This window comes from Apis dorsata, unplaced genomic scaffold, assembly GCF_000469605.1.
Source record: "Apis dorsata unplaced genomic scaffold, Apis dorsata 1.3 scaffold_8, whole genome shotgun sequence".
NCBI classification, from domain to species: Eukaryota; Metazoa; Arthropoda; class Insecta; order Hymenoptera; family Apidae; genus Apis; species Apis dorsata.
In genome coordinates, this window is record NW_006263311.1 from 34,856 (window position 1) to 46,840 (window position 11,985).

Consider the following 11,985-nt stretch of genomic DNA (forward strand, 5'->3'; position numbering starts at 1 on the left):
CATTCTTAAAAATTTCAAAAAAAAAAAAATGTATATTTTAAAGAATATATAATTTCGTTTCACAGAAACCGATATCGTCCAAAATAATTTTTGAATTTGCCGCCATTTTTATTGTTCGCTCACGTCGAACGAGCAATCTTTCGTTTAAATTCTTGCATTCTTAAAAATTTCAGAAAAAAAAAAAGTATATTTTAAAGAATATATAATTTCGTTTCACAGAAACCGATATCGTCCAAAATAATTTTTGAATTTGCCACCATTTTTATTGTTCTTTCACGTCGAACGAGCAATCTTTCGTTTAAATTCTTGTATTCTTAAAAATTCGAGAAAAAGAAAAAAGTGTATTCTGAAGAATGTATATTTCGTTTCAGAGAAACCGATATCGTCCAAAATAATTTTTGAATTTGCCGCCATTTTTATTATTCGCTCACGTCGAACGAGCAATCTTTCGTTTAAATTCTTGTATTCTTAAAAATTCCAGAAAAAAAAAAAAAAGTATTCTGAAGAATGTGTATTTTTCGTTTCATATATAGACATATCCTTTCACGATATCGTCCAAAATAATTTTTGAATTTGCCATTTTTATCGTTCGCTCACGTGGAAAAGAAAAGTGTATTCCGAAGAATGTAGAGAATTTCCTATACGTTGGAAAATATCGAAACGAAACTCGATACGATAGGAGAAAATTTTTGGACGAATTTTGATTTCCTTGAAAAATCAACTTATCCTATTTCTCGATCGTGTCAACTTGTCTTCTTGATCGTAATCATTGTGCATAGTCCGGGAACCGCGCTATTGCACAGCACGTTCGATCGAATTTTTTGGTTCCTCTGTCGTATCCTCTCGATACTCGCAATCCGAGATATTTCTCGGCGGTTCGAATTGAAATTCTAGTCGAGCGCGAATCGATCTTTGCCCAATACTAGGTGTTCTTTGTAGGCGACCGTGTCTCCCCTTCTTCTCTCCCCTTCCCCCCTCTGCATCTCCAAGTTACTACAACTTAGGCACTTGCCACTCGACTTGGAACATTTTGAAACAAACCGATATTTCTCCACCAGAAATAACATCATATTCCTCTTTGACCGATCTCTTCGAAGTTTATGTAACGTATCTTTCAATCATTCTTCTGTTGTAAATACGTGAAACGATCGTTTACTCGTTAACCATTAATTGATCCTTGCTTCGTTTGTAAAAGAGAGGTATCGCTACTATTCTCAAATTGGAGAGATCGTTCGATAGAGGCGCGATTAAAACGACATCGATGCGTTTTTGTACGAATAGCAGGTTAATCGTACACGCCATTTCCGTACTTGCATTGTTTTCTAAACGTTCAATTAACACTTTATTATATCGTGCGTTTTATTTGTTTTTAAAGTGATTATTTTTATAATTTTGGTGAATGAAGTTTGATCAAATTTGGAAGACGATCTTTGCAATCGGTCTCGGTTGTTAATTACAATAACAATTTCCTCAAGTATGTTATTTCAACGTGAGAAAAAAGATTTCAAGAAGTCAAAGAAACTCGAGAGAAACGAGTGCATAATTGAAGACTTTCATAAATAATCGTAAATGCGTATACAGGTACAAAATGAAGTCTTTTCGTTCCATCAGATACGTTGTTCTCTTATTATTAATATTTATTCACCAGGACATATTGTTTTTCATAACTTCTCCTTTAGCTTTCCATTTAATTAACCGGTTGACAATGACACACACGCATACGTCTTGAGCAAAAGGAAGAAGAGTATTTTCTGTCACGCGTAAGTGGGCAAATTTACAATTTTTCTTAGGTAATTTCTCAGCCTAGCAGTGGCACGGTACTTCTCACCTTGTCGTGAACGTGTTATTCCCGCTTAGTCAGCCACTTTGTCAATCTTGTGTCCAATTCCCCCCCTTCCTCTTATCTATCCGCTTGTCCATCCATTATCTATCTTCATGGATCATCCTATGTGATTGTTAAATCGTTCTTATACGGTGCAAGCTTCTACTGTCTACCCCGGAGAATCGGAAAAAAAGCGGGGGTAGAGTTGGCAGAGGCGAGTATCGATCTCCTCCTCTCTCCTGGTTCGGTATTCGGGATAATTTATCGTTGCTGAGTTTTACGGGGCCCCCTTCTGCTCTGTTGCCAGTGGTAGGACAACGGAGAATCAATCCTGTCCCGTCCTTTTTAAATAGCAATGGCCCATCACTGTCCTGAACCCTCTCTTAGTCGCGACATTGACTTAAAAAAAGAAAAAGATCAAGGAAATTCGATATTTCGCGCAATTTCTCTTGCAAATTAAATTTTACATTTCGGCGATCGATGAAGATTTTCTGTTTTTCTTTTTCTTTTTCTTTTTTTTTTTTTTTTTAAATTATTGGACGGATAATTTTTCGACTCAATTTTTCGATTCAATGATAAATTATTATCACAAGCAAATTTCGTTAATTCTGTGGATTGGATTGATATATATCGAAATAACTGGATTGAAAAATCTATTTCGAGCTTTTTGGCTTTTTAACTTTTTTTTTCGGTGTAATAATAAAATGAATAATATAAACGGGTTTTTTCATCGTAAAAAATATATATGAACGGAACGATTTATTTTTATCTCTCCGTTGATGCGAAATAACTGTTTTTGAAAAATTTATTATTTTAAAAATCCCCTCCCCCCCTCTTGCCTCTTTCATAGTGAAACTCGTGTAATGATAAAATAACGGAAATATTTTTATTACATATTGATTTAGTGAACATCGGCAAAGTTTGATTCAACGCAATAAAAAAAAAAAAAAATCGAACGAGATAATACAAATAACAATATCCTGGAATCATCAAATATCGTATATAAGTTATATCAATTCGCTTATATACATATCACGAAATAAATAAAAATCGGTATTCGTTGATAAAAAAATTTATCCTCATCGCGTAACAATTTTTTTTTTTTCTTTTTTCCAAACCAATTACCTTATCCCCTCTCGTATCGTAATATTTACCAATACGATTTACGATTAAATCGTTCGTTTCCAGAGGGGAAATTCGAAAATCGACGCGAGGAGAGGGAGTCGTATTTATCCTGTTTCAGCAACACTCATCGCGTACAAATTACAAAAAAAAAAAAAAAGAGATCTGTACAGAGAAGCGACAACTTCCCCTTTCGATACCTTCTTCCGCTAGAGAAGCGGGAGGAAAATTGCACACGACGACCCCTTAAAGTTGATGAAGCGTTGTATCCCTCAGAACCTTGGAAGAAAATTGCTTCGTAACGGGCCGATTCCACGTGCATCTATGCCGTGAATAATGCGGCATGAATCTTAATCACGCTCTCATTGTAGGTGAACTCGCGGAAAATACAAATTTCCCTCGCCCTCCTTTGTGCACCTGTTCAAACTATCGCGTATATACGTGTGTGTATATGTGCGAACAAGGAGCCGGTGACGGAGGAGAAATGCTCGGTTCTTGGCGCACTCGACACTTTGCAACATTAAAATGGAGAAATTAGAAGGGAGGGAGGAGGGAGGGAGTTGCGTTTTCCTTGGACGCGTGTCCTCACTTTCATCAAGGCCGCCCTCTCTTCTTGCCGTTGCTCGTTGCGCGTCAAACGGGACCATCTTTTGTCCCTCTTTCTCTCTCTCTCTCTCTCTCTTGAGAACGAAATACCGTTTCCCAGTTTCCGGCCTTTTGCGAGAGTGACCTCAGCCCTGAGGCTTGCACACGGTGCACCTCGATCATTTATTAACGAGCGCGTATACCTCGAGAGAAAGACGGATGGGGGAAGGAGGACGCGTGTATCGAGTTTACGGATGGTGAAACGTACCGTGCGACGCTTGAATATAAAATAGCGTGTTCGACGTAGCTACGCGCACGCGCATTGCTCCCGATAAATAATTGATGCTTGATACTCGACGCCACGGTTCACGCGCCACAGTCTACTATTAGGATGGCGAACGAGAGAGGATACGTTCGACGAGACATTCCTCCACGGGAAAATTACTTGGGTAGTCTTGGGAGAGCCTTCTCGCAGGGGAAGAGACGTTACGTGATGAGTCAAGTATCCACGAATGAGAGAGATGGTTTCTTTCCTTTTGCTTCTTATTAGGGAATAAAAATTGTGAAATGATTTGGTCGAAAGTAATAGCGAGAAAGAATATATTTAACGAAGGAAATAGGAATAAACTGTGTATAGATGTGGATATGTCGCATCGGTTCAAAGACAAGGAAACAGAATCGAAAGACGGCGATCGCGTCCAATCACACGCTCAATTCACGTATGAAGATATGAGTCGCACTTTTACGTATATAAACTCAACTTTTATTCTTTTACAAAGAAATTGTACTCCTCACGACCAGTATCACCGTTCACGATCAATCAATTTATATGTACAGATGTCGATGGCCTTAGGAGGATCGATTTTAGAAAACAAATGAAAATTGTAAAACGCTTTGATTGTAGAGTCGAGAGAAAGGTGCACAAGGGACAATAAAGGTTGATTCGTCAGTAGCTTCGCAATCCCCGCATTGTACGCGAGTGTGGAAGTCTCGACAAGCGAAAGAAGGAGTCTATTATATTTTGGGAAACGTGTACGACGTTCGCTCGAAAGCACAATAATGGATCGTGGCGTGGAAATCTGCCTTGCTTGGGTGTTTATCGATGCGCCCGATTCCAACAATGAAACGCCACGCTTGTGGTACGATACGCACACTTCCTTGGTGTTCATCGGCCCATACGTAATACCCGTATACAATCCCAGATGCTCGAAGCTTTTGCATACACGAACGAGGAGAGGAGTGGGGAGTCCACTCGTACACGCGAGCCCCACCTCTCTTGTATACATCAGAACGTATACACTCGCCTCTATACATATGTGTACTCACTATTCCGGGGCCGGAGAATCTACAAGGCAGCATAGCGTTGCCGCCGGACTGCGCCAGGACATCCTTGACAGATGCAGCTACCGAAGAAAGGACGTTATTTCTATTCTCCTCGTTGGCCGGCTTCTCGCTGCGAACAGCACCATCTGGAAACATCGGAGAATACTGCTTTGAGAAATACGCGCCTCGGTTGGTTCGGTAAGTCTCGCTTCGTGATACGCGCGTGGGAAATTAACGTAACGACATCGTCGTCGTATTTGTGTCAACTCGTGTTCGTGCCACGTGCAATAAAACGCCGAGTAATAACGAGGGGAAAAGTTTCTCGAAAAAGTTGTCTCGAGCGTTTCTTCCTTTCGTACTAATAATAAATCGTTTGGTGTTCGCGTTTCTGTTTCGCGAAATATCAAAGGAAGTGGAGAAAAGAAAATAGAAACGTTAAACGCTCCACGCGTTAAACGTTTCAGAGTTTGCTGTTCGTTAGGAAAAACAGTGGCGAGGAGCGAGAGCGAGAAGTTGAGGTTAAGATTCAAAATTTACGCTCTCGGCAAATCTGAGAACAATCTTTTTTTCCCTTCGTTGACCGACGGCGGTTAACGAACATTCTTCTAACGGAAATGAATTTCGAAGGAACGATATTTCGTAAGTAACGGCATATTGGGAAAGTTTTGCGCAAATTCGAAAACTTTCCACCACGGATATATTTGTCTTTTCCTTCTGCTCGAAACTCGAGTCGTTAAGCTTTTATCTTCCTACCTTGTGTTGTTGTTGTTGTTTTTTTTTTTTTTCTATACATTTTTATATCCGAAACACGACGCCCTCTCGATTCTCGCTGCCACGTTTTTTTCTCCCCTCCACCATCGGTTTAAGAACAACGACGTCGTTCCAGTGTATAGCCGCAAGAGTTTACTCGGTCGCACGAGCTCCCCCAAATGCTATTTTCCGGTGGACCGAAAGTCCTAGCTATCGAATAACGTACGTGTAACGACTTGGAGCCAAGCCGAAAAAACTCAAGGAGATTGCATTACTACGGAAAAATATCGTGCGGCGTTCGCGGAAATCATTACGAGAGTCATTGCACCGGATGCTGATTGAACGAGCCAGAAAGTTGTGCCAACCTAGAGGTCAGTTGCAATCTCTTCGTTTATCGTTCAATTATTTCGTATACTCCCGTCTCGTGAATATACGCGTCATAGAGTTTTTATGGTTGATGCGTATAGTGCCGCAGGCGGATTTTAAATTTTGCTCGACAAAGAAGAAGTTTTGGAATGTTTTTACCAACGCATCATTATTCAGAGGCTTGTTACGCGAAATATTATTCTTGCTCTTCCCTCGAGTAACTATCGGATCGTATGAAATTGCAGTTTTTTCTTGCTCGGAAGAAAAACGATATATTTTCCAAACCATAATCTTTATTCGATCAAAATACCAGCCATTAGCTTTAATGACCTTTTCCCAACGATTCTCAACCGATATATTCCATTTTTATAAAACATTATGGTTTTAATGCGAAGAAATTCTTCAAATGTTTATAGTTTCTCGAGCGTCGAGTATTTTATTTTTTTAAAACCAATATAAAAGGTGAAACAAGTGATAATCGATTGGAAAAAATATCTGGTGAGTAAGATGGATCTATGCAGAAGAATAAATCCACGTCTATCGATTAACGGATTGTTTCTTAATTAATTTCTTGCCTATAGAATGCTAACTTTGCCATAACTTTTCTATAACTTTTTTTCAGTCGTAACGATGGTTTCGCCATTTGTTTAGGATTTTCATTAGCATCCAATCATTGTCCAGATGGCGTACAACATTCTATACTATCCGTTTCTCATTACAAGTTATAATTCTGTTCTAAAAATGGACTTGTACCATTTCGAGCTTTATGCGATGAACATCATTTCCATCACTTTACCCATTGCGCTCAAATATCTGAAAACTATCATTGGATGCTTCGTGGATTAGCTTCCATTTTGGCTTTCGATTTATCTTTGTTTAATATGGATTTCGATGCTTCCAGATTGAATTTTCGAAACCACCATCGAATAATTCTCTCATCGATAGGATCTTCTTCGAAAGCTAACCTCATATTTTGATATGTTTCAGCTGCAACTGTGGCCCAGTTTAAACTCATAAAGGAAATAACATTCTAAATTCGGGTAATACCATAGTTAACCTAATGCAAAAAAGAATTTATTACACAAACGTAAAAGAACAATAATATATNGGTTAAGCAGAGTTTACAAGTTTTATTCCAAGATTGGCAACTTCATGTGGTACAACTTAAATACTTTGGTTGCGTTTTATGCTGTCATAATTTTGAAGGAAAGGAGTAGAAAGTTTGTAGTAACTAGGAGGAAAACTGAAGGAAAATTTTGTTTCACGAATTATTTCTCGTCAAAAGAATCCACCATCGATCCTTCGAACATGCTTGCAACATCTCATATTACGAATGGACACCACCGAGTCGAGGACGAATTTTCGAAAAGTATGGCTGGAGAATTTCGTTCGTCGATATATATATATATTTGGAAACTTGGTCTCGGCTCGAATTTTGGAACTCGTATCGACCTATATACACCGCGATATCAAAAGTTGTCGTACCTTTCCCGGTCAAACGTAATTCGAGACGTTGACTCGAGGGGGTAGCGCAACTGGGTCGATGGTAATTACCGAAGTTATTCACTCAGCTACGCGGACGGAAACGATGCTTGCGGCCAGAAAATTTAAGATTCGCTCTACGTACGCCGAGGATATTCCCTTCTCCTTCTTTTTCTTCTTCTCTTCCGTCTGGTCATCCGCCTACCATTCCATCCTGGTCGGCGAGCTTCTCAAATTGCATTACCTATTAGAGCCTTGAACTTGTGCCTGTTGGTGTCTGCTAATTTGCAAAGAGAAAGAGAGAGAGAGAGTGTAACCTCGGCTTATCTGCTGCAACGTTCGCAAAAGGTCCACTACTCCTCTTACTATCCTCTCTGCCTCTTGATTAAAGCGACGATTTTTTGACTCCAAGAAGATGGAATTACGGCGTACCCTCTCTTTACAACGCGAAGCGAGAGAAGGAAGGAAGGAAGGAAGGAAGGAAGGAAGGAAGGAAGGAATCTGGAACGACGGAAGTTTCGTGTCTTGAGTGTCTTCCAACCGAGTCGTGTTTGAATAGGGGAAGAAGAATGGAATAATGGATTAGTGAAATTTGATTGTGTCGTTCGATGGAATGGAACGATCAATATGGAAATGAATGATATCTTAATAGATCGAAATTCGAGTTTATTTTAGGAAGAGAGTTAGATAGAGGAAAAGAAAGAGAGAGAGAACTATTATTATCCGACACAAGTACACACACACACACACACACACACAGTGTATCTAGAATTAAGGGAACTATCCTTTAAATTATTCCGTACATGCCGCGACATGGTTATTCGGGGAAGGTAATTTCTTTACGTCACACACAACGAGCATAGTGGAGCTCGTTTTATAGCTTTTGCGAGTAAACGGATAGACGACAAACAAAAGAGGATTCTGGTTTTGTTTTAGAGCTATATGTCTTTTTTTTTTTATCGCTGTAATCCGATCGAACTATTTTTCTTTAAATTTTACCATTCTTTTCGTTTCAATTCGTCGAGTATCGATTGTATTTTCACGGATACGCGAATATATGAAATGAAAGGAATCAAGCTTATTCTAAAAATATTCCTAATCACGATATTCGGACGATTGATAAATTGATGCACAAGAGGAGAGAAAAAATTAATTTAAGCGAGAATATTTTTAAAGATATCGTTCTTTGGGATTGTTTTGGACAAGGCGATGCGTAATTTATTTCGTATAAACGTTTCGAGAAAGATATTTGTCTGATCCCTTTTATGTGCGAATCAAAATCTCTTTGAGCAGATGGATTTTCGTGTAATCGTTTCCCATCGTACAGAGCTTAAAGGGTTTCGATCATGAAGATTTAGGGGAAGTTTTCGTGCGAAAGTCGAACCGTGCGTTCGAATCGATCGATTAAATATGAAAACAAATGTAATACAATTGCGCGTAATTTATGTTTTCCTCGAATTATGATACATTGTTGAACGTTTATTGCTACGATGTCTTTTTTTTTTTTTTTAAGTTGCTTCGAATATCGATTCGGTTTCGTTTCATTACGTTCGATTTATCGATCCCGATCTTTATCACGATTCAACGATTGATTTTACGATTGAATTGAGGAAAGAAAGGGATGTGATTCAACAATTTGAATTAGGGGATAAATTTTAAATGGAAAAATTGGAAGAGAATTTTAGGAATATAACGAAAATCGAGTCATTGCTGTACGATGGAGAGGAGAGATCTTCGACCTCGACACTAGAAAGTAGCCAATAACGATGCAAACAAGTTTTCCTCTGGACCTAAGGAACTAAGGAAATAAAAAATTACTTCTTTTCGATAAGGGATAGGAGCAGTTTACCTTTTATGGCGTCAATTTTTCCCCAGAAATTTCGTATACCCTTTTTTTTTTTTTTTTTTTTTTTTTCTTAACGATCCAAATATATCTTCTACCATTCGCGTAAACGGCGAATCGTTTCTTTTGCCGAAGGAAATTTTATCATCAAAGGATCGTATAAATTTTTCCTTTACGATTTCTTTTTTTTTCTTTTTTTTTTTTTTTTTTTTTTCTTAACGATCCAAATATATCTTCTACCATTCGCGTAAACGTCGAATCGTCTCTTTTGCCGAAGCAAATTTTATCATCAAAGGATCGTATAAATTTTTCCTTTACGATTTCTTTTTTTTTCTTTTCTTTTTTTTTCTTCTTTTCGCCTCGATCGTACACTCGAATCGGTCCGCGCAAAGAAACGAGGAGGAAAAAAATTATCCTTTCATTTCGGCATATTTCATCTTATCAAAGGAAATTCTTGGTCGTCGAAGAGCAAAGAATCGGTCACTTCGTCATAGGGAACATTTCTCAAGGAAGGAACGATATTCGTTCTTCTCTGCTAACCCACTTATCTCTTACTCTCTCTCTCTCTCTCTTTCGTAAGAAAATTTTTCTTTAATAGAAGCGACTGTGATTCTTTGTTTTTGCCTCGCCAAGTGGATGAGAAGATTGACAAAGAGGGAGAGGGAAGGGGGAGGGGCAATGCGAATAAGAGATATTCAATTTAATCTTCGGATGTAAAATTTGCTCACGATCAACGCATCCTTCTATTCGAACTGTCTTCAACAAACTTTCTTCAGATCATACTTTTCCTTTAATTTTCCCTTCGATTTATTTACCCACACCTTTCTAAAACTGAATTTCATATATCTAACCCTATGTCGCTGCCAACGACCGAGACGCGCCTCGAACAGATCGATCTTTATCGGATATCTCTCGAGGAACGTAATCTTTTAGAATAAAGCTTCTCTCCGTGATTAGAATTACAAAGAAGAATTGTTATTAAGATTTATCTCCACGTTGAAGAAAAAAATTCGCACGAAACGATTCGATTTTTCTTTTCACGCCTTTTCACACCCTCCATCGTTTCACGGATTTTTCGATCCGTGAATCGAAAGCGGGGAGGGGGGGAAAAAATTGGCTCGTTCGCGTGCAAGAAACGAACGGGTGGTGGATTTTCGCGTGTTTTCGAGGGCTTTGTTACTTTATTATTCGTTGACGGCTAGTCGAAACCCTTTCCCTCCCCTCCCTTTCACTTTTATGTTTTACGGCCAAGCCGTTCCGCGAGCACCGCAAAAACCACTTTCCCACCTCGGTTAACGCCGTCGTGCTCGAGAGAAATCATTTTGCGAGATTTATCTACGTCGTTACGATGAAACGAGCCCCCCTCCTACCTCTTCGACTTGGAAGTAACTCGTCCCGGCTACACAAGCGATAGTCACGTTTTATCTTCGTTAAAGTGGATATCCTGTCCAGCGTCCTGTTTCATAGTCGACGTTCAGTTCAGGAAAATCATCGAGAAATATAAGAAGCGATAATAATCACGATTTTCATGTGTAATTACTCCACTTACTTTTCGAACGATCGTGTTCTCTGTGCTTTTAACTCATGTGTGTTTTTTTCTTTACCTTTATGGATGGATGAGTGGAGGATAGGAATAAAATGTTGAAAAATTCAACGGATCCATTGAAACGAAGAAGAAGACGCACGTACACACGTTCAAATACTACTCATTTTTGCTTCTTTTCAATGCGCGGAGAATTCAATGTACGGAGAGAGATGGAGAGAGAGAGAGAGAGAGAGAAGAAACGTTTAAAAAATTCAAGTTTCGCGAGGCGAAAGAGATAGACGTGTGTATATGACGAGAAAAAAACACACGTGGAAGAAAAAAAAAAGAAATGGCGTTGGAGGAGCAAGGATGGAGAGACGGGGAATCTGTGGAGAGCTAGGCTATCGGTCTACTCTATCTAGGGACCCTAGGTTCATCGTGAATACGAATGAGTTGCAGGTCGATCGGGCTCGAGCACTAATTGAGAAAGTTGGCCGCCGCTAGTGTGTTTCCGTGGGATGAAGGTAGCCAACCTTTGGTGGTTAAGTTTCTTCCCCTTCTCCTTCTTCTTCTTCTTCTTCTTCTTTTTCTTCGTGATTAAGTTCTCTTAGACGGTTGGAAGATTTGGAAAAAAATTTTCTTTTTCCTCTCACGAATTATCGCGATTGTGTCGTGAAGAGATGATAAAACGGAGGATAAAATGGAGTTTCACATTGGAATTATTATGTGACTTACCGATCGGATGTAGAAAGTAGCGCGACGATGCCAGCAGCACAAGGAACAATTGAACCGCGTCCATGGTGATCCCGGTTCATACGTGTATCGTGCATTTATCCACGAGCTCGCCTATAATAGAAAAATGTAGGTAATTTTATAAATGTAGGAATGCGATGATCACGCGATATTTTCGAGTAATCTTGTTGTCGGACTGTTCGTTGTGTTACCGCCTATAATAAAAAAAAAAAAAAGAAATGTGCATGATCTACGTTGCAGATACGTGTAACGACGTCTGTATGAACGTTTTCAATAATTCAATCGGAATGAAACCGTTGAATAGATGAATACAAATTGTAATTACATTTCTGTTTCGAAATCGATATTAATTTTTTTCAAAAATTATTAATAATCTGGTAAGAAGAGAAGATTATATCGCAAAAAAAAAAAAAA

The 11,985-nt window shown here is 38.9% G+C and overlaps 1 protein-coding gene across 1 annotated transcript in view; it reads right to left on the minus strand.

The window, feature by feature from the left end:
* Window positions 1-11,985, minus strand: part of LOC102681407 (neural cell adhesion molecule 2-like) — a 58,038-nt gene that overhangs the window by 11,370 nt on the left and 34,683 nt on the right. The window contains exons 2-3 of the mRNA XM_006607607.2: window positions 11,554-11,664; window positions 4,856-4,998 (exon numbers count right to left, since the gene is read on the minus strand). Coding sequence (XP_006607670.1) covers window positions 4,856-4,998; window positions 11,554-11,617 — 207 coding nt within the window. The 5' untranslated portion in view covers window positions 11,618-11,664. The remainder of the gene's footprint in view (window positions 1-4,855; window positions 4,999-11,553; window positions 11,665-11,985) is intronic.